We start from the raw sequence: 24,239 nt of genomic DNA on the forward strand, positions 1-24,239 counted from the left end.
TCCTAGGAAGCCAGTTACTTCTTGGCTTTAAGTTGCTTTGAGATTAAATTAGCAGAGCACCTTGCTGTGCAACAATGTAAAAGAAACGTAGGCTGGACATGTTCTTTGTCACAGCATTACAGTAAGAGGCAGTATAAGGCCTGACTCATCATGAGCGTAAGTTCAGATGAAGTTTATACTGATGATCTTGTTATAAATACAACTCTTGTCCACAAAAAAGTTAAGCTGCACAACAGCAGCAGGGTTTTGTGATCATTCACTCTCAAAATATTTGTAACTACTGCTGTTGCAAGCAACCCTAATTACTAAAACAAAGAAATAACTTTTTTGCACCTTTTTGTAAAATTTTGTTTGTTTGTTCTTAATGTTTACCTCAAATGCACATATTTTGTGGTACTCATTTTCAAATTTATCCTACAGAAGATGCCCCTGTAAAACACTGTACTATTTTCCCCTGTAATACTCTTTCTGCTGCAGAATAAGGGTGTGTTTGGGGGGGGATGCGTAAGCATAAAGAAAAAAAAATTATGGCTGGACCCCAAAATGATGTGTAGTAAATACTGGGCTGCAACCTGGAACTATTTTTTTTATTTATATTTATTGCATTCTCTTAATGAGGCTAATTTAGAAATAGGATGGGTAATCATCATCTTCAAAACATCTAATGAGTCATCTCCATCAGGAGGGAGGAACAAAAGTGACCTTTAAGCCATTACAACCACAAAGGGAACCTTCTGCTTCTGACATGTGCATTGCTGTCCTCCCCAAGTCCAAAGATGACAGCTCCATTAGTTTAACAACTACACCCAACACGTATCAAAGCAGCTTAAGTTATTAGGGGACAGTTTCATATTTTGTTAACTTTACCTCTAAATTGGAGATCAGAGTCAAATAGAAAGCCTAATACGGTCCAGGACCAGTCCTTTTAAAAATTTAAGTTCAGAAATTAAGCAAGACTAAGTGAAAACAAGAGATTTTAACTTAAAGAGTACTTGTTCAGTCACCCAAGCTTCAGCTAGTGCAAGAATAAAGCTGTTACTATCTATCAATTGTTTGGTGAGTTCTGTGAAACTTCAATTCACAGCAGCCACAGGAAAAGCACTGAAAGTCTTCCACAATAAAAAAGAAATTAGTGAAACAAACACCCCTCAGCACTGTGTGAAGATGGCACCAAGCATCTTCTCAAATGGCCAATATCATTCAGCATAGGCAAGGGTCCAAAACAGAACCATTTCTTCAGGACCTCTACTTCTTCAGTAATTGGTCCTCTAGGTAAGTGATTACAGAACCCCACAAAACACAAACCAAAAAAATTTGGCACATCAAAATACTGAGACCAGTACTGCTGCTTGCTTTATAAACTGTGTGAGACAAATGGGAGAATTTCAACTTCCACCTCCTGGAAAACATTTTTAATTTTCAAGATACTGGAAGAGAAAGTGGGCATGACTCTAATATGCTCAACATAACTTACTCTCCGTGGTAACAAATTTTCAGTAACATCCTATCCTATGTTATCAACATAAGGAACCAGCAACATTATTAACCAATAATTAATTATTATTGAAGGGTATTTCCAGTACAGCTGATCTATCAGGTGTGTGTCTCTCTATGAACACAGGTGAGGAAACATGTAATAAGCAGAACAGTCACCTTTCAAAACATACTTTTTCCCTTCTCTTAGAAGGTAGCTGTGGGGTTTTTGAGATGCAGAAACTGTGTTCTTTTTGAGGGCCAAACAATCCTACCCAAAATTCTACGTGGAGTCCAGGCTACTCATATCAGCAATATCACTAACAGTAACATTAGCAATTCACTAGAGTTTTCATAGTGTAAATCCTGCACATTAATAAAACCTCTGAAAGATACTGTAATTAAAAACCTATGTACAATTTCATTCTGAGAAAGGCCAGCAGAAGGGATGAACAAATAACTGAACATCGATATCCTTGCACATGTATTTAAAATACAAAACATTTGTTTCTAGGAGGTTGTATCAACTGAAGGGGAAGAAAAAAAAAGAACAAAGGAAACCCAAAGCATCAGAAAGATGCATAGAAAGCAGATGCAGTTAACCCTCATGTTCCCAAGACTTCCTGTGTATAAATTTATATCCTGCTAGTTAGCACAAATATTTCAAAGCTCAATATTGCCACAAAACTGAAGTTCCACTCAACTTTACATATGGCTCAAGGACATGTGTAATGGTTCATTGAAGAGGTGCTAGGTATGTTTTCAGATTTCAGCTGGCACTATTTGCTGCTAGGAAGTCTTTGACACTAACTAAAGACTTAACTGTTCAGCTGCAGAGAATGAAACAGAAAAGTTCCTGGGTGAAAGACAATATAACATAGAACCAAGCAACAATATTTGAATAAAGTATGTCCTGGTTTTGGCTGGGATAGAGTTAATTTTCTTCCTAGTGGCAGGTGTAGTGCTCTGGTTTTGGATTTAGTGCGAATAATGTTGGTAACACACTGATGTTTTAGTTGTTGCTAAGTAGTGCCTATGCAAAGACAAGGGCTTTTCAATTTCCCATGCTTTGCCAGTGAGGAGGTGCAGAAGAAGCTGAGAGGCACAGCAGAGCCAGGACAACTGACCTGAACTAGCCAAAGGGATAGTCCATACCATAGAATGTCAGGCTCAGTATATAAACTGGGGGGGGGGCTGGCTGGGAGGGGCTGATCACTGCTCAGGGACTGGCTGGGCACCAGTCAGCAGGTGGTGAGCACTTGTGTTGTGCATCACTTGTTTCTTTTGGGCTTTATTCCTCTCTCTCTTCCTGTTATCTCTCTTTTGATTACCATTACTATTATTGTTGTTATTATTATTACAATATTTTACTTTATTTCAATTACTAAACTGTTCTTATCTCAACCCACAGGTTTTACGCTTTTCAATTCTGCTCCCCATCCCATTGGGAGGGTGAGGAGTGAGTGAGTGGCTGCATGGTACTTGGCTGCTGGCTGGGGTCAAACCAAGAGAAGGTGTGAGAGTAGTTTCGCAGCGATAAATTGAATATTGATTGAAAAATACTTCTAACCTACTGTGTATTGCTTATTCTCTTTTAACTCAAACCACTTACTCTTTTTCTAGAGCAACTTAATGAAATACTACAATAAGCAGCATGCTACCTATAAAAGTATCCTCATATTTACAGATGGTCAAAATGCTGTATAACCTCAGCTCTCAGAAAATGGAAATTTTCCAGACAGATCGATAGCACGGAATGACTCTCAGAATTTGGGGAATCACTGTACTAAACTGGAGGGTAGAGTCTACAGGCAACTGGAATGGATTAGCTTCAAGCTGCAGTTCGTTTCATCCCTTGCTGTTTCAAAGAATCAGCAGAAGAAAGCAATTCACTGTTAGAACCTCAAAAGCAGTGAATGGGTAGAAATGGCAAGAAATGTTTAGCACAGTATTTTTGAAACAGTCATGATTAAGTCAGTGGTAAGAGGGATGGATGAGGAGCTATGGTATAAACCAGGAAGCAGAAAATTCAGTTTCAACATGGAGAAAGAATGCTGAAGTAATAAGAAGCTATTAAACCCATGAAGGAACAGGAAGAGCATATGTTAAAACATTTTTACATACAGAGGAATACTTAATACATAAAAAGGAAGTACCAATACATACCAGCCTCACTCCAAAGTTACCGGCAAGACACTTTCTCAACCCTGTCCCCTTAGATATAGAATCTCCAACAAAAATCCAAAACTTCGTATTCACATTAATGCACAAATTAGTTTTCCTGAAGCACTTATGCCTATCTCACCAAAGCAGGGTTTTCCAGGGTATATAAACATAAAAACAGATGTATTTAGATGCTGCACCACTTCTGCCAGCTTTGCCATGAAGATTTGTTTCTTCTATAATTAGGGTAGAGATGTTCTCATTCACCTGTTTATTATCATTTCCTTCATAGTCAAACCCTTGAGAATGAACTACTGTCATCACCAACAGCGCTACTTCTGTGTAAGGCACTTGGAAGACCAGGCATTCACCTTGTCACTGCCTATGCTGTTAAATCTCCAGATAGAATTTTTTCTTTCCCCCTAGCTTACTACCTGCATTCAACCCCTCATGCACAGCAGCATGGCCTCAATTATTGCTCTGCCTCTACAGAGGCTGCTATGCAATCTGATCAGTGACAAACTCTTCCAGAAACACTATCAGATTGAAATGGCTTGAAACCTTGCATCATATGATTTCTAGATCAGAACAACATACTCCTTTGAGCAAGTATTTTACACTATACAGCACAACACAGAAGTATTCAAAATGAAATAAAAGGAAATCCTTAGAAATCAATTTAGGTATTTCTGACAAAAAACCATGAAGTAAATGCTAAAGAAACACATTGTGTAGTCATGAAGGGAGACTCCCAGAGGTAAAATCCTCATTACACAATCTTTTACAAGTCTCTCTTTTTAACACATAATAAAAGCTTTCACTACATACAGCAGTATGAAATGAAAAGATTAACACCCACTCACCTCTGAAATGCAAGAAGAGCCTTTCTCTGCAAGACCTCCTGCATCCCTCGCAAAGATGCTAAAAAGGATATATTTGATCAGTAATATGCAAGATCAAGAGCTTTCATTCCACACGCTCATTGATAAAGTTTTAAGACATTGACCGAAAAACCAGTTGCACACAGAAGCTTTAATTTTAAAATTAGCTTGCTGCTACGTATCCTTTTTTTAGGCAACATGGGAATTTCCAAATGAGAACGTTTAATCTTATCTTACCATCAGTAGCCTGCAGACTGTAAGTCAATCCCAGTGCCAAGTAGCCTTTTGCTTTGAACTCTGATGTTTTGTCCCCAAGATCAACAACTGTTTTGGCAAATCTTTCAGCTTCTTCCAACTGAAAATATTATAGAACATCCATGTAAATAGAAACCTAGCTAAATCTTATGTTAGAATTAGAAGAATGCACAGCATTTGTATTATGCACACTATACTGTTGAAATCTCAGGCATGATTCTTTTAAGGACTATTTAGTTTTTCATTAGACTTAGTTTTCCTGCTACATACTGAGTAAAGAACATAGATTTTAAGCTGAAGCACCCATTCCTATGGTTGAGAGAAACCCTGGCACGTAACAAACAGATCATTCTAAACTTACTGTGGGTTTGCCTTTTTTTTTTTTTTTTTTTTTTAAATAAAAAAGGCACTTCTGGTCCATATATGCCATCTACCATTTCTGTATTTCATAAATAAGAGTTCTTGCCCCATGAACCATTTCTTTAGGAAAATCAATTGCAAAAATTATAGCTCCAACCCTGCAAAATAAAAGTATAGCCATGCAGAACTCTGCATCACACACAGTATTGCTGAATGTATGAAAACTCATAAACAAACATGTGAAAGATCAAGTTTTAACCACGCAGCCATTTATTTAACAATCTAGAAAGGAAAAAAAAAAACACCCACCAAAATTTGGATCCATTCCAGTAAAAACAAATCTAAGTACAGTAAGCTACTCCACATGGAGTCAATCCATAGGGAACAATTTACAGAACTAGGATCTATGTTAATTATTAAGACTGCATTTTTGTCAGCCTGAACAAGTCATGTTTCTGCTACTGTACCATTTTATCAATTTCTGATTGTTTCCCTCCTCTCTTCCTCCTTTTAAAAATAAACTTTCTTCTAAAAATTACACATATATATCTTGAAAACTGTATGATGATCTTTGATCACCTTATTGTTTTTTGTACAGATACATCAATTTCAAGGTTATCTAAAACACAACTTAAGTAATACTTTTTAAAAACACCCTGTCCCTACCAGGAATTCATAAACCCCAGCTTCCTGCAAACATATCACCAGAAGAGTCTCCTGAAGAAGAGATTTGTCTCATTATCATCAGAAAAAATTACTTTCCTCTTGCACAGAGGAAACAGAAGTCTAAGTTGCATTTTTAATCTTTGTGTGCCAACAATGTTTCAATTTGTAATATATTTTTAGCTATGTTTTAGACCAGCATCAAGATATGCTACCTTGATAAACATAACCATTGCTGTCCAATATTTTAAATTAGCCATGCAAACAGAGATGTACAACATATCTGTGCTGCTTTTCTAGAGATGACCAAGTGAATGTAGTCACTGTGCAAAAGCATTTGCTACATCCCGAAACCAAGTTCTTGTTGCATTTCAGCACAGCTCTTGCTGAAAAGATAAAAGAGTGGCAAAGCTTACCCAGTGGAGAGATCCCATACAGAGCTTCGCAGCAAGGAGTGGAATGGTTGCGTCATCTGGTTTCAAACGTATACATTCCTTCAAGACTTTAACAGCTCGAGCAGACTGTTAAAAATATTTTCCACTGAAATTACTAAAAGCATAAGTATGTTTCTTGGATAGAAGATTCCTATTTCCATCATTTACTTTACTTTCACCATATGAAGGAGACACTACTAAACATTTTGTTGACAATTTGTCACAACTCCTCATGCAAGCAAAATACAAGTCTTCATGCACTGCTGTCATTATCCAACCCCTATGAACTATCATTAAGTGTCCCCAGTGAAACATTTGCCCAGAATGTAATTCCAATGGTATATAATTCAGAAAACTGTTCTGAGATGCATTTAAAACTCTACTAGGCCTGTAAGCTCACAACATTTGAGCCAGGCAAATGAAAGAGCAGGAACAGGACAGAGTCTTCAGAATATGCAGTGTTTTAGTGTTCCTTGGGAGTTACAAGAGCACTTAGAAATAGTTCTGATATAAGGATGTATAACAGACAGGCACTGATTCTCTTTTTTTAACCAATTTGCCTCCATGCAATCACAGTTTAGAAGATAACTCAAAGTAAACAGAGAACAGTGAGAAGAATCAACCCTCTTCAGAACCAATGTGCTTCTAAAGGTATTTTCTAAAGAAAAAAGAATTAATTTCTTTCTCCAAAAGTGGAGATAAGCAAATTACCCCCACTGAAAATTATATTTTAGAAAATTAGTATTGTTTACATTATATAACGAATGTGATTTATTTTCTGTAACATGACAGGGAAATGCAAAAAGAATTGAAAATAGAAGACTGCATCTGATAACATAAGTTCCTATGTTATATAAAACAAAAAAAACCCCATCTCACTTTAATAGAACAGAATACAGTATCAAAGACTCTAGTATTAAAAAAAGCCATAACCAGAAATTCCCAAAGAACAAAAAAAAGAAGAGCATCATGAATCACCATTAATTTGTACCTAAATGTAAAATTCTTTCATGGAAACAGCACTGAAACAAGTTGTTACTGGATAATATGATCCAGTATAATTCACTACATACATTCAATTAACTTAGCTTAAGCTTATAGGCAGGATAGTTTCTATCATCATCTTTCAACCTTCCTAAGTTAGAAACTATTGAAGCAACAACATTCTTTGTAGAGCACTCGGCATAAATTCAGGAGTACAGTGTACTTAGCTGATTTAAGGATTGCAATTCTTTGCAAAAACACCACAGGTGAAAACTGTGGACATGCAAAATGTTATCAAAAGCCATCAATAGAAGTATTACATAAAAATATTAAGACTTACTTTTCCTGCTGCCATCAAGGACAATGCAAATTGATACCAGAGATGGAACTCTTCAAATGCAAACTTCATGGCTCTTTCTAAACACTAGTTTTGGGGGGAAAATTTTTATTTAAGGGCACATTCTTCAATTATTAAGAAGGCATATTAGTATAAAAATTTTCTTATAGACTCATATCTAAAATACATGTAATTCAAAATTTAAATCATTCAAATAAGTTAAGTGAAAACAGCTGACAGATTCTATATGGGAAAAAAAAGAATTGAACAGAAAATGGATTTCCCATTTATTATGTTTGTTTAAATACTCCTGCTGGTACTGTCCTATTTAGTCTGAAAGAAGGAATGATAAATACCAGCTTACTGAAGGTACTAGCTGCAAAAAGCTGGCAATAAGTCTTAAGTGAAAAGGAAAATTGTACACACATTCTTCCTACATTGTGAATACTTAACAAGCAATGGCACCACAAGTACTTACAAGTACCACTTAAAAGGTGGTGGTGGTGGGTGGGGTGGTGTAAAGCTTCACCTGATGGTGTTATTTCTATTTTTAAGAATGTTAACGTCACACGCAATATTCTCCTAAGATTTTCAACTTACTAACTGAATGCCAAAAGGAAATTAATTATTACTATACAGAGATTAAATATATTAAATTATTAATAGACTTATATTAATAATTTTGAAGTTTTAATATCTGCTGTTGTCAATAAGAATGATTTCATTTTGCTGTGCTCATTTTTACTAATCAGGCCAGCTCCAGAGAGTCAAAAGGTGGAACATTTTTCTGCATTAAACTTATTTAGCAACTAACTTTCTAGTCTGCAGAGTCCAATTACATGAAGTGGCTTTTCTGCTCTGATAGCTACCAATATATATGCTAAACCACAATATCATTAATTATTTCCCACATTCAAACTCAGCTTTAACAATGCAGAAAACACAGCCATGTTCCCACACTTTAACAGAACCTGAAGGAAAGAACAGTACTGAGGATGAAACCAAACAAATACAAGAAGTGCATTATTTGCTACACATATGTAATGTATGCTAGAATTTCTCCTACTATACAATGTCCAGTATCAAGATTATTATTAAATAGAATTTTTATTAAATTACTATAAGGGACTGAAGTTTCTAAAAACAAATTCTTTCTAGTACTGTTTTTAAAAGTTCATCATTAGATCATACGTGTAGTTAGTTAATTAAATGTCTGTTAAAACAACACAGGATTTATTTTCCCATTGGACTTTCTTTCGATCAGTGGAAGCAAAAAGATCACAGCAAGAACGAAATAAGTAAGTTACGCATGACACCTTCTATTACTTTGGATCCATCACAGAGATGCCTTAGCTAGGGCATACTCCTCCATCTCCCTCCATGAACTTGGCAGAAAATAAAAGTTGCAAAATTCTCCCCTCTCTTTCCACCAATCTGTACAACTGTGGTGCTAAAATGAGTGCCTCTAAATGGAAGAGAATGAATTCAGGTTTATCTTTTCAAAAATATTTCTAAATACAAGTCACTCTGCTTATTTTGATACTACTGTTTTACATATGATTTAAGTAATTTCAGCACTTCTTCCAGAACTCTGACCTACAGCAGCCATATAATTCCAGCGATTCACCCAAAAAAGTGGTGCAAGGAAACTTAATATTTAAAGTCAAAATATATTTATAAATTTTTTAGGCTGCCTAATCATACTTTCTTCTCCCATTTTTACATATTCATACATGTATGCATGTGCATTAATTATATAGAGGTACTTGTTCACAATTAGAAAAATAAAAATTATATTTTCTAGGCCTTGCTTAATTAAAAATTAATTGCCAATTGTAACTGGCAGAAAATAAAGAAGTTGGAGAAGTTGATACTTCAGGGTTTGTAAGGGACACAGGATATAACTGTAGATTATTTTAAAAGGCCTGAGTTTCAACATACTCATGATCTATTTACCTCTCTTTTTCCTTGACTTCAAGTTCTATTTATTTGGCTTCATTCAGCGTGAAATGTGACAAGTCATATGATTTTTGGAGGCTAGCATGCGCGGGGGTAAGCGATATATGTGCATATATGTGTACGTGACCTATGCACCATGAAAACCTCATGAACTGGGTTCTTCTGAGCCAAGTAACAATTAATTTCAAAGAACAACAGGCTCCATCAAGAAATCAAAGAGAAATACAAAACAAGCAACAGAATCCTGGAAAACTGCAGACTTAACTAATTGAAAACACATTCAGTACTGTCCCTCTCCTGACAGGCAGAAATGCAACTGTCAATAATGCCTTGTTAATAATCACAAATCACTATATGGGCAGGTGGTGTTGAATGCACTACTGAATTTTGTTGCCTAGCACTGTGGTCCTCCTTGAAAAGAATATGCTTGGAGTTGAAAGATGAGTATCTAGGAAAATTTCCGGTCTCTCCTAGTAGGTCGTTAATAAGCTCAATATATGATACCCTACCGAGCTTAAAAACCAATTTGATGACAGTCAATACTTTTGTTTAGAGAAGAATTCTAACAGTAGAAAGTTCCTTGGTCTAGTTGAAGAAGCTGTAAGAAACTGAAATCCTATTGTATACAAACTCCATAAAGAAATGAGACTTCTTCAATTAAGAACATGACACAGCATTAGAACAGTTTAGGATGAGACAGATTTTTGATAATTTAATGTTCTTATATCACAACTACTTCTGTAAGTAATCAGCTACAACTAAACCAGAAGATGGTAATGAGATACTGGAACTGGTGGGTGAGTATAATTTCCACAGCTGGAATAATGGTGTTTTCTGACTTGAAGCTGCAACAGCTCCACTAGAGCAATCATCATTAGGTCACAGAGAACAAAGCCAACAAAACATTGTATGCCTATTACATAACTGAACAGAATGTTTTCACATTTCTGAATTTGTGTTTATTGTAATACTTTGAGTTATAAAAGTTGCAGACTATGGGCCATAGGATTTGAGGGTAGATACCCTCTAACCACTCACTAAACTGTAAGACTTTAAGATAAAGTCTAGGTTTTCCTCTATCCTTTGGAAAATCTAACAAAACACATGCAAATTGCATAATCAAACACAAAACATTTGAGATAAGAGAACACACTTTCCTACAGACCTGAAAAAAGAATAGATTTCTATTTTATTAACTTCAAGGCCATTTTCCAAACTTCAAGGACTATGGAGCACTCCAAATATTATGAGGTGTAAAAGAAAGTTTTCTTTTGAAATACATCACCACAAATAATTTTTCTAGGTATTTATATCTATAATTTATACCCACAACAGCTTTTATCTTTTGCCATTCCTTCCTGCTGTCTCCATTTAATGTGTATCCTTTTAAGCAGATCCATGCCTCCTCACCTAAAAACCATGTGAATCTCTGTGCCATCAAACATTTGCCACACCTTTCACACAATTTCTGTGCTTGGCCACCTCAAGTCACTTGCATAATTTAGACAGTAAGCTTTTTGAGCTGGAAACTACTTACTGCATTTACACAGCAGTCAGAATGCCAGTGTCCTATGTTTGTTTAGCCCTTAGTACTACCACAATTAACATGATAAACAGAAATAAGTTGAATATGCACTATTATCAACAAACCTCTGAGAGCATTTCATATTGGCCTCTTCTTCCCAAGGCTATAGTAAGTAAATCATAGACTACAGATGCACTTTGCAAACTGATGATACGATCATTTTTGTGTTCTGGTATTCTGCTCAGTACAGCATCACGGTTAGCCTGAAACATACCACAAAAAAAGAAACAGTTAGGCATTGTAATCCATCCTATATTTTCAGCCAAGTAACATGTGTTTTATTCAAACTGACTTATTCAGTCAGCAATTGATATATGATGCAAAGAGAGAATATCTGCTACTAATAGCAAGAATCACCGCTTCTATACATTAGTGGCAAGACTGATGTTTCTATATGGATCTATTTTTAATTATTTGACTCTAATTACATAGATTAGGTAATCATTTAAAAGTATTGAAGAGTTCTCAAAAACAAGTAAGGGTTTTAAAAAATATCATGTATATTAATCTTTTAAAATTTAATTTTATTTTTTGTATGCTAGTAAAACACATTAGAAGGATCTTCAAATCCTCTATTCCAGTTTTTGTAAAAGGCAGCAATCGATTTCTTCTCTCTTCATAACATCATGACACTGTCCTCTCACTTGTGAGTGGTGACCTGCCCAGGATAACCACACAGTCACCTTCAGGAGTTACTAGTCAGAAGTGAAAACCATCCCTGGTTGTGAGCACAGGTTTGGAATCAGGCCATGTTTGCAATAAGGCTTTGTACTTTCAATCCTGTTTTGTGAAAGGCACATTGCAAACCTAATTCCTTAATTAAAGTTTTCCTTTTGAGAAGGAAGAAAGCATAGCTAGAACTGGATTAAATTGACCTATTTCTAGATTTTTTGATGTTTAATATGCCCACTGGTACAAATGCTAGTACATCTGGTAGCTTGAAGTCAGAAGTTAAAGATCCTTCTCTCTCCTCCTCCCCCTCCCACCGCCTTTTTTTTTTTTTTAATTACACAAGGTATGGCCCCCTTAATACATTTACTTAGATACACCCAATTTTAATGGGCAGCTTATTCCCTTCTCTTTCAGAGGCAAGGCATGACACGCATTAAGGGATAATGAATTGTTTCTCAGCTTTAACATGATAACATTTATAGCTCTAAACATACTCAATACATCTTTACAATCAGAATAATTAAATACTGTAAGAAATTTTCAGAGATGTATGGAACACAAACTGCACAGACATTTCAGGAATTATCAGCTGAATAATCCACATCTTGGTTTGAAAACACACACCCCCGCACACACACAATCCAAAACAGACATTTTGTTTTCTTTTGATCAAGAAGTCTTTGGCTTTTCCTTTCTACACTGCATAAATATTTAGTCAGCCTCAACAACTTCTTCCTTTTTCAGTCCACATTTAATCACTATTTGACTTAATTCCTTGCAAGCACAGAACAAGCCACAAACTTGTGAAAAAATGGCTGACAATGTCAAAGCAGTATTATAGGAGGGGATGCCTTGCAAGTATAGGTATCCTATCTTTGAACATAATTTTCTTCAGAATTATAAAACAGAATGTATGTACAAACTTAAGTGCTCAGTGTTTCAGAACTGCCACAGTCTCAAACACAATAAAGTGACAATTAGTTAAACTGCAACGTGTTAGCTGGCCACACTTACCCTACAGACACTAGGCCTGAGGCAAATGCAAGCAGTATAACTTAGTTCACCCACAGTGGAAGAAAGGATACGCTCTGCCATTTTACCGTCAGCTAAGAGTAACACACAAGGCTGAGCCCAGGAGGTGGTGATCAGTGAAATGAAGTCTAGTTGGAGGCCAGTAACCTAGTGGTGTAACCCAGAGACTGATCCTGGGCCTGATCCTGTTTAGAATCTTCATCAGTGATCTGGATGATGGTGTACTCTCAGCAAGCCTGCTGATGATACACAACTAGGAGGAGGAACTGATACGCCAAAGGGCTGTGCTGACATCCAGAGGGACCTCAACAGGCTGGAGGAATGAGATGACAGGAACCTCATCAAAGGCTTCAACAAAGACTTGGAAGTGCAAAGTCCTGCACCTGGGAAGGAACAACCCCAGACACCAGCACAGGCTGGGGACCACCCAGCTGGAAAACAGCTTGGCAGAAAAGGACCTGGGCGTCCGGCTGGACACTAAGTTGAACAGGAGCCAGCAATGTGCTGGCAAAGCTAGGGGTATCCCAAGCTGCATGAGCAGGAGTCTTGCCAGCAGGTCAAGGGAGGCAGTCCATCCCCTCTGTTCAGCACTGGTGAGGCCACAGGTGCAGTACTGGGCTCCCCAGTACAAGAGAAATCTGGAGCTACTGGAGATAGTCCAACTATCAAGTTGTACCTTGAAAGTACCACTAGGATGAATAAGGGACTGGAGTATTTCTTCTATGAGGAAAGGCTGAGAGCTGGGACTTCTCAGCCCAGAGAACAGAATGCTCAGCAGAGGAACCTTATCACTATGTACAAATACCTGAAGGGAGTGTACAAAGAAGATGGAGTCAGGCTCATTTAAGTGATGCCCAGGGCAGGACCAGAGGCAGAGGGCACGAACTGAAACACAGAAGGTTCCCTCTGAACATTTGGAAACACTTTTTTTACTTTGGGGGTGACTGAGCACCAGTACAGGTTGCCCAGGGAGGTTGTGGACTCTCCCTCCTTGTTGATACTCAAAAGGCTTCTGGAGACAGATCAGCCTGCTCCAGGTCATCCTGCCTGAGCTGGGGGTTTGGACAAAATGACTTCCAGAAGTCCCTTCCAAGCTCAGTCATTCTGTGATTCTGTTACTACAGCTCAGCTGACAAGCAGCAACATGTACATACACTGTAATGTAAAGATGCCAGTCCTTCAGATCACACCTTTCTACTCATTCCTGCCTACATAAGGAAAGGCTGGTCTATACAAGTGTAACAGCTAGAATACAAGGGCATCTTACAGTAAGTGTGATGGCAGAGTTGCAGCTGACTTTCCTCATTAGGCATGACAACACACTGTAACAGCAGTCATGGGGCTAAAAGAGACATTTTGTAGTCTGAAATGTACATATAAGAAAATTAAACACTTGAAAAGCAGAGAACTGTAATTCCCAGAGCAGTTCTTTCATAAGCATTACAATTTAAATCTTACTCAAAGCATCCTTTCTGAATTCAGAAATTAAGGGAAATCAAGGTGACAAAAAAAGCAGCACTTGTAATCCACTAACAAGATTCAATTTTCTAGATATATATTGCACTAATTCTAACCCAAATAAGTAGTTATGATGTTAGAGATCACCAATTCCCTGAAACTAGCAGTATGATCTAGGGCTTGTATACACACAATGATGTGATTACTTTTAGTTACACAAAATGCTACTTATATGTCAGATCCTTGTTGTGTTTTCCAACATTTGCTTGAATAAGTTCTTGAAGGACAGAAGTCTTGACACCTTATCCATGTTTTTACTAATTCACAGACGATGCATGGGTTTATACTACTTTAATAACACAATACCATCTCAAAACACCAATGATTACTCACCCTTCTGTAACTGTTCTTCTTTCCCAAATAGTACTTTCAAAATCATAAACCACATAGTATTCATGACTACTACACCTAGAAAGCTAGCACGCACTGAAGCAACAGCTCTCAACTCTCAGAAAGATGTTTGTAGTGATTAATATTTTTATGCTAAATCTTCCCCTCCCCTCCACAAAACTAATTTGAACAGACAACTTAGCCAAAGTCAATCATGTGAAAGATTTTATATTCCCCCAAAACAAATGCTTTTGCTTCAGATAACCAGCAATAATTACTTGTAAATAAAACACCCCATACTGAAAGCTCATTAAGGGTATATGCTCTACAGTGACAAGCATTTGATATAATTAGGCTGATCTAATTCACAAAGGAAAAGCTGTAAGTAACCTGAAACAAGACTTAAAAGGGCAGTACTTTTGTTTTTTCATTTCTTAATGCTGATACGCAAGGAAGTACACAAGCAAATACAGTAATCGGTAGACAGATCCTGCAGAACTGGGACTGCTTCCACTTTACACCATGACCACAGCAGACATCGGAATTCTGTATATCACCATGAGCTGCTCAGGCACCTTACAGAGGCACAGGTGCCCCTTTCAGTGGTAAGCATATACTGCAGAAAAACCAACATGACAGATTCTGTCATGAATGTTGCAAAGCATATCGCTAGGAATAAGGAAAGTAGCTCATGCTACAACATAAAACGTTTGCCACGTCAGAATAGTTCAAGTAGGACAATTGTTCACTAAAATGTTCTGATCATATTTAAATGTATCAAAACAGAAATTATCTCAGAGCATGAAAGTATTTGAATCACCTATAGAACTTAAAACACTAAGTCTCATTGATGTGCAGTGTACCATATGATGCCTCAGAGGTTCCATCCCTCCCATGAGAAAAACAGCAAACATTCCAGCTCCAGCTTTTCATTTCTGCTATCTGAGAACATTTAACTGGCTTGGTATGAGAATGTCAATATGTGGCAGTTGATAGATAACTAGTAAAATCATACTAGAGGAAAATATGAAAGGCTGATAAAAGGTACACGTAGGCCATTGAAAGGAATCACCTATTGAGGAAAAGAGTACACTAAAAAAAAAATAATCCAGTAGCAAAGGCTGAATGGCAGTATCATCAAAAATTATTTACAAATTTGAGTGACATCCAAGATTTAATGTACAATGGAAAATACTTTATAGCTATGTTTATTATGCTTATCTAGTAGTCTTTGATTTGGTTTTTACAACAAAAATAACTTACAGTTTGAAACTGTCTGAAGGGCAAACAGCTGGTGTAACAGTGATTCATACTGACAAGTGATGCAAATGAAAGATCTAGCTTTGTGTTCACCTGCCTATGGTTAGAAGGAGACTAGGTTCAGCCACTCTAAAGGAGATAAACTCCTATTCATAAACTTCATCTTGCTGACTCAGAGGAACAGAAGCTTGAGTTTCAGAAGTAACTGCCTGCTTTCCTAACAGAAAATGCAACACAAGTCATAAAGTAAGGCATGACAAAAAAGTTCTATTTCATTTTAAAAAAAGCCCAACAAAACACACACATAGACAGCACACACACACATTCACTCTATTTTACCTACCATAGATTCACTAATAAGCAGCAATAGTAAGGCTTCTTCTGTATTTTCTTGAGGACAAAAGATGCTGTACAAAACAAAAATTTAATTATTTAAGCAGAACACATTAGTTTTAGGAATAGCTTATGCAAATATAGTAAGAGTACTCTAAAAAATGGAAAATTTCCAGAAAAGAGAACAGAGAGTAACTTGCATAAAAAGCTGATTGGTTAAAATGCATTTCTCTGATATGCTCTAAATTTGCATTCCAGAAAAGTTAGCCAAACACCATATGAGAACAAAACAACCACAGCTGTCAGTTGAACATATTTAAATATCCCAAAACGGCACATAATTTGACAACTGTAAAAACTGTACCCATAGTTTACCTAGCCTCTGGCACCTAATCTATCTGAGCCAAATCTATATCATTGATCCAAAGGTCGGCAATAAGAAATTCTCTCAGAAGAACAAGGTAACTTTTGTATTTTAGGCAATATGTGGAGAAATACTTCTATTGGTTTTTCATCAGATATCCTTGAGAACTATCTTCCTGATGCATTCAATGGCTGTGAATATTTTTAAATAGAGCCATGGCAATCTCTGCCTGCTTGCCAAAACCGCTGTTAACTTCCACACAGTTAAAATATTTGGTTTTAATGAAGTACACTGCCTTAGGACTCAATACTGAAGGTTTGTGTAGGACTAGTTTGCAAACTTTACTGCTTTCTCTGACCACTAGATAGTTTCTGATACTTTTCTATGCTGGTGGACAGACAACAATAATCTGTTGGATACACAACTGGTAGGAATTCATTCATTCTCTCTCACATGCACAAAAAAACCCAGTGACTGTCTTAACTCTTCAGATTTCTTTCTCTAAACTGTTTCTGAATTACTACAAGTACTATTTCTTGTTATTTCAGATGAATAGTTCCACAACTAACTGTTTAAATGTAGAAAATTTCCTGTTAATAAGCAACTCCTATAGTCCCAAGGGTGCTTAAACAACGATAAATTACAGATGGGAAACAAAACTTGCCTGAGATTTAAAAAAAAACAACCCAAAGGTGTTTTAAAGTACACTAGAAATTTAAGCAGTAATTAAATGCCTGAAAAGAAATGGAAACTGAAACACATCTGAACTCCAGGCGGTTTGAAAGCAACACTGTGAACTGCATTGTGGCACTATACAGCCGGTAAGAACCCAGGGCGGTTGTTTTGTTGTCAGATTTTTATTTTTTTAATCAATGCAAGTTGCTCACAAGCTTTTGAAGAGTACTTTAAATCTTAGGAGACATTTTTATTTTTACATAACAAAGAAATTTCAAAACACAGTTACTTATGAATAAGAACCACCCAGAACAGGGAATGAGGGGAGAAGAGGGAGCATCACAGAGCTCTCTATTTATCTATCCAGTCTTCAACGCAGAACTCGGCAACCTGGAAGTAGATTTAACCTGACGGACTGGCAATGGTTCCCAGAAAGCAGAGTAATGACTGGAAATAGTTGCCAGAGAAATTATTTTCTCAGAGAGAAAATGGAAGCTGCCTCACAAAGAACTACTAAAAGGTCACTTATCAAAACAAGACAAACATTATTTTCTCCTACAACTTTGAAGGTATTTTGGTACATAAGTTGATGTTTGTCTCAGTGAAGATCCTCTTCATGCAGAAATTACTGGGAAATATCTTTGACCTGTGTAAGCAAAAAGCTCAACTTAGTTGACTGAACTCAGACATTTTCTGTGTCTCCTGGCAGATGCACGTATATAAGTAATTTCAAGGCAACAGGGCAGAGCAAAAGACACAACTGGAAACATGAAATGGCTAACAACCGAAGGGATACCAAGAAGTATAACAGTTCTTCAAGCGAGGATAAAGAAAACTGAAGAGGCAGTAACAATGAGATCTACAAAATCATGAATGGTATCAAGCAAATCACATTCACCATCTTCAAAAGGCCACAATGAAGTTACCTAATGTATCAGGCAATATATTTAGAAAAAAACAGTACATATCAGACTCAAACTGAGTTGGTGGTCAGGTGAACACCTAGGAAGAAGTTTCCTACATATCTGTCTTGCTATTCACTGTCTTAAGTAGTTACATTCAATCACTGCTGAAGAAGAGATACTTGGCTATATATGTTTTATCTGATCTGGTATTAAGCACTCTGATGTGATGAAAGAAAAGGACTTAATTACATGCTTTGATGAAACCATGGAACTCCTCACTTCCATGTCCCAAGAGCAAGAAAATTACCCTGAACAAAGCCCCACTTTTGCCAGGAGGCATGTTTATACAAAAGGATGAGTTGACAATGAAGAACATAAGTTTGAAAGACTGAGCCTGAGAAACCTACTAATAAGTATTCAGGATCAAGGAAGGAGAATTGCTAGAAATTCTTGAAGATAAAGGCCATTCTGCTTGCTAGTAATAATGACACCATAACTATGTGGGCTTGCTGCTGTATAAAGTGTTAATGGAAACTGCAATAAATGCAGCTAAACAAACACCTGCCCTATGACAGTACCTTTTACATTACAATGTAAATATACTGTGAACACTAAAACAAAACATCTCTTCAGAATTTAAGGTAGGACTGCTTCTATAAGCAACCTAGCACAGAAGCAGGCTCTTTTGCACATAACAGGAAGTTCACATTATGGAAAAACACTTTCATATTAATTAATAAGGCACATACACTGTAAGAGAGGAACAGACTGTTCTTTAGGATTTGCTGTGTGAAATCAAGTAATTTGAATGAGAAAATGTGTGACTGCATAAAAGAGATTTCCTCATGTTTGGGCAATAAATGCATACTTTTTAAATACAGTGATCAAGATGTATCCACAAACTAGGTACTTCCTTTTTACCAAAAAGGTGGCCTGCATGTACAGTTTGCTAATTACATACATGCAGAGAAACACAATGGTTGTTTTGGCAAATTGAATGTTCAACTCTATGTATGCACCTTTTCCTAAAGGTCAAAAGACCGCTTTTTAATGATTATACATCCTAGACATAGTTGGACAAGACTGAAAATAAAAAACCTCACAACACCTGGGTTTTAATCCAGCTGGACAACAATAAAAAAATAATTCCTTGGAGAAAAGGATTTAAAAATTTCATATAGAACAGACAACAGTCTCCTCAAAAGAGATTCCCAGATCACACTGATTTCACAGAATCACAGAATAGTTGAGGTTGCAGGGGTTGTCTGGGGATTGTCTAGTACAGCCCCTCCACTCAAAGGAGGGTGACTGGCAGGTTGCTCACGACCATGTCCAGTTGGAGTTTGAATATTTCCAGGGATATTCTTCAGACTCCACAATCTCTTCTGTAATTTTTTTTTTCTTAAATTTAAATGTAATTTCAATCTTCTCCATCTGCATTACTTAGCACTGTCCTACTACAGCAAATCACAATCTTGGCTAGATCATTATCTCCACTGCTACCATCTATTTCTCAGTTCTCTGGCTCACAGTGCTTTCCAGCATGTATCAAAACAAGCATGCAAAAGCTGTTGACCATATTAAATACAAGATCCCAGAAGGACTTGGGTGTAGAATACAAGTAGAGCAGTGCAAACGTTGCAGATTGTATAAACCAAGCACGCAACAAAGTTTCATCAGACCAAACTTAGTATCAATGAAATAAAAAAATACATTAAAAAAGACTGCCAAATTGTTAAGATTTCAACAGTATGCTTTGGTACTAGCACATTACTTTCAGGCAGTAAGCCTGAAGCCCAAGGACTGTAATAAAGTGCAAACTTTTGTTTGTATGTATTTTTGGCACTGTCAGACTGTGTCTAAGAAAACAGCTTTACCTTAGAAACCATTTTTCATTTAACCAAACAATCAGCAAACTATTAACTTCTAATAAAAAGTTCAAATTCAAGGAAATTGCTATTTACATTTAATAATAATACTAATGGCGATCAGTTTTCAAAAAAATCCACACATTTTGAAGAAGGAAGAGATACACACCAAAGCTACTCTGGAATTAACCATGGAATACGCTATACAAAAATGATCATAGCATAGCACTTACCTGAATTGGCGAAAGAATAAAGTTCAACAAAAAGGTGACATCATAGAGAAATGCCAAAACTAACCTAAGAAGATTAAAAGGCAGCCTTGGGAAAAAACCCTACCTTTGAAGCTGCTAGATAAATTGCTAGATATGTTTTGGGTTTTTATAATATTTCAGGGATGAATTTGAATTTCCATATTGCTACTTCCTCTCCTTCTATGATAAAGAAGAAGAGAGGTCTAGAAACAGCACACAACTTTTAAAATGTGCAGTCTCAAGACTGGCCACTCAGTTCATGTTTTCTTTTGTACCCCAAGTATAATAACAGGTATCAACTCTACCATATACGCCAGTATAAAACAAAAACAAAAAAAATAATTTTGAGAATTGAGAACAAAAGGTCTCACGCATACAGTGCAAACTTCTGTTTGGAGAAGCACGTTGCTTCCCTGCTTCTCTTCAGGGAATATATATACACACAGCATGGGAAACACTCTTATTCATATTGCCCAATTCCTTCTAAATTTTCAAAAATATAAACTAAACTACCCAGTGCACCGGATAACAATTGCAGTTATAGAAAAAAGAGAAGTATAAACTCAGCCATACTTTTCTCCAGTGTATACCCGGGGTCTTCTACTGAGCGCGTAATTCTTAGTATTTGAACCTTTTCGAAGTGGATCATCTAGGGGTGATTGGTGAGGAGGATCTTCCAGTGGATTCCAATAACTCTGTTCACACATGCCTCGTAACAAAATTTCAGCTAGTTGTCTTGCTATCGTCTGTAAAAGTGAAAGATAAATATTTTCCTTAGAAACACTGAATACAAACTCTTCAAAAATGCTTAGATTTTTTCTAGTGAAGACTAGTCATGTAGAATATATTTTATGTTATTTTAAAACATCCCCCAAACCAGGCATACTGCTGTTTGAAAGGTACAAGTGCCCAGTTTAATTCTCTAAACACAAAGAAAAAAATGGAAATAACAAAAAAATCGGCAATTTTATCAGTTAAATCCAGATACATCTGATATATCAACAATACCAACTGTTGCACCTGAGTGGAACACAGTATATTTTCAGATATGTTTTGCTAAATAACCTCTACTGCCTCTCCAGGCCAGGAGCAGATGTTTCTGTTGGAGAGACCACGGTAGAGCAGATATTTCCTTGTGGTCCATGGAGAGGACCACAGAGGCAGATGTCCACACTGCAGCCTACTGGGAGGACTGTGGAGGAGCAGGTTCATATTCCCTAAAGGAAATGCAGCCAATGGGATGGACCCCACGCTGAAGGAGGGGAAAAACGTGAGCAGTAAGGAACAGCAGAGAGGAACTGTTATGGACTCACCACAACCCTCCACGCACCACTCAGGGAGTATGAGGGTAGGGAGAGGAGGTGGAAGAGTCAGGAATGAAGGACTGAAGTTGAACCTGGGGGAAGGGGGTGGGGGGAGGGTCCTTTAGTTTTTGTCTTTGTTTCTCACCATCCCACTCTCTTTGAATTGACAGAAAATTAAGTTAATTTCCCCCAAGTCAAATCTGGTTTGCCTGTGACAGTAACTGGCAAGCTAATTCCCTCTCTTTACCTCAACCCACAAACTCTTCCATCTTATTTTCTCCCCAGCCTGTAAGGAAAGGGAGTGAGAAAGTAGCTGGGTGGGCATCTAGCAGCCAGCCAAGGTCAACTGACCACAGACAGTTATAGCCCAAACCCCAACTGACTGGGGCTTCTGAAAACTTGTACCTGAAGATGCTGTTGTTTGCTACTGTTGGTAAGGCTCAGCAAGAGTGCAATGAGGTTATAGATCAGCATGAAGAAGTTTATTTTAACCAACTATTCTTGGCACCATATATTTAAGTGTATTAACACTTACATAGATATTATTTAAATAGATAATATTAAATTAAAGCTTTTAAGTCATCCCATAATCTGTAACTATCAAGTTAATCTCCTCTTTAATGTTTAATACATGTGCATACAAGCTGCATGACTATATATCATGATGATGAAAACTCAAGAGATTAGTATCAAGGCAGCAGAAGGAAGACAAGATCTACATTAGCATCAGAACTGGCAGTATTTCCCAGCAACAGATGCGTAATGTTTAAACCATGGAAAGCACCATATGATCTGCATCTTCTGCCTTAACTCCTATACCATAAGAAGCCCTTCATCCTTCATTCTATTAAAGTCTGCAATATTATCCCGCTCCATTGAACATCCATTATTTAGTAAGTTTAATACCCTTCTAGGAATCGGTTACTAAATGAATTAAGAAACAAATTACCTTCCTTATTATCACTTTGGAAGTTTTACAGGCCCAGTATTAGGAAACTAATCCAGGATATTTTGAAAATCATTACGTTAGAGCGAAAGATATAAGCACTGGCCTTTCATTATATAAAGGATGCAAAAAGATACATCACCCTTTTGGTAAAGGTTTATTGTCTGATAATATAAATAACAAATCTTCATGGTTTTGCTTCCACTGTTTTCCTTAGAGAGGCTTTACCACACAAAAAATAAATATAAAGAAATGATAACTTGATAACTTCCAAGTTAATAGAACACATATAAAGATGCTGCATTCTCACTCCTATTACCTTACAAAACCATGAAACAACACCCTTATGAAATTATGGTAAGTCATAAATAGGGCAATTATGACTAAGGTTGAAAGTATGGTCTGTCAGAGACCAAGCAGTTTTTAACCATATCCACAAATAGGAAAGAGAAATAGCAGACAGACTGGGTATCAAACGTTCCTTTCCATTTTAAGCAATTCACTTAAGCCAGGAAACGTAACCTTATAAAGTGGTAGGTAACAGATCCTAATCAATACACTGTGTATCTGATTATTTGTCTCTAACTCATCCACTGTATTTATACTTTACCTGTCTACTAAAGTAGGAATCTGGCTGGAATAGGAATGTGGTTTAATATAACTTACCATTCGCAGATTTTGTGTGGTTCTTGTTTCAACAGCTCTTAGTAACTCTCTAAATCTACCAACTCCTCTCGTCAAGTTCCTGTATAAAAACATAGAATTTGACAGTATTCCAACTTGGATGTAGTAACACCTTAATATATTACTCAATAAAGTTGTTAAAATCCATGCTATCACTTTTTTCCCTGCATATCATAATGGACTTTTGATGAGAGATACATTTATTTATTTTTTCACCTGAGAACCCCACCACTGATGACTATAACAACATTCCCTGCCAATTTATTGAAAAAAGAAACATTTTCATGATCAGTAGATAGTTCAAGAGAAAGCAAGGAAAAGTGTAAGAAGTGACCACTCAAAAAAAAGGGAAAAAACAAAACTGAAGCTGGTCTTGCTAATACAATGGTTTTAATTTTCAATTACATTAGGCTTCAAAGTATAAACTTGGGGGAAAAAAACCCCAACTAAAACATTCCATTTTAGCTGACACCTTAAAATAGGGATATAAAAAACAAGTAAATCTTGTAGTCCTCAGTGAAAGCAATGTAAATTTTTAAACTTCTTTTCAGAGAGGAGAGAGCACAAACAGCAAGGCCCACTGTGTGGCCAGAAGAGGACTGGGGGATCAGTGCTCTGTTCTTGACTTTTGGTGTGGCTTCTGCAACTCAAGTTTCTTTGTCTGTGCTTCTTCCACGACTACTGCCTGAACAGCTTTTTACAAAGAGATTTATGACCCCCAGAAGCATCATTCATACTAACAAATTCAGCAGATCTGAACTTTCTTCTTGAACTAGGTTATTTTAAATGGTCTTATAGCTTTATCTTTTTTCTTATCTCTGTATCCCAGCTATCTGTTTTTGTATTGCACTTAAATGCAGTTGAGAATATTTTACTTAATATTTATAGTTTGTCTTTGAACTGGTGAAGGACTGGGTTGGCTTTTTGTGGAGCTGAACAACCAAATTCTGCAACCTCAACACATAACATAGGACAGTCATTTCACTATGTGAAGTTTGGTTGC

General features: G+C 36.8%; 1 protein-coding gene across 2 annotated transcripts in view; it reads right to left on the reverse strand.

The window, feature by feature from the left end:
* Positions 1–24,239, reverse strand: part of TTC7B (tetratricopeptide repeat domain 7B) — a 144,651-nt gene that overhangs the window by 69,090 nt on the left and 51,322 nt on the right. For both annotated transcript variants that reach the window (XM_055812625.1, XM_055812635.1), the window contains exons 6-13: positions 23,219–23,297; positions 20,876–21,048; positions 16,250–16,313; positions 11,160–11,297; positions 7,554–7,637; positions 6,212–6,316; positions 4,755–4,872; positions 4,500–4,557 (exon numbers count right to left, since the gene is read on the reverse strand). In XM_055812625.1, coding sequence (XP_055668600.1) covers positions 4,500–4,557; positions 4,755–4,872; positions 6,212–6,316; positions 7,554–7,637; positions 11,160–11,297; positions 16,250–16,313; positions 20,876–21,048; positions 23,219–23,297 — 819 coding nt within the window. The remainder of the gene's footprint in view (positions 1–4,499; positions 4,558–4,754; positions 4,873–6,211; positions 6,317–7,553; positions 7,638–11,159; positions 11,298–16,249; positions 16,314–20,875; positions 21,049–23,218; positions 23,298–24,239) is intronic.

The sequence above is a fragment of the Falco peregrinus genome, chromosome 1 (assembly GCF_023634155.1).
Source record: "Falco peregrinus isolate bFalPer1 chromosome 1, bFalPer1.pri, whole genome shotgun sequence".
NCBI classification, from domain to species: Eukaryota; Metazoa; Chordata; class Aves; order Falconiformes; family Falconidae; genus Falco; species Falco peregrinus.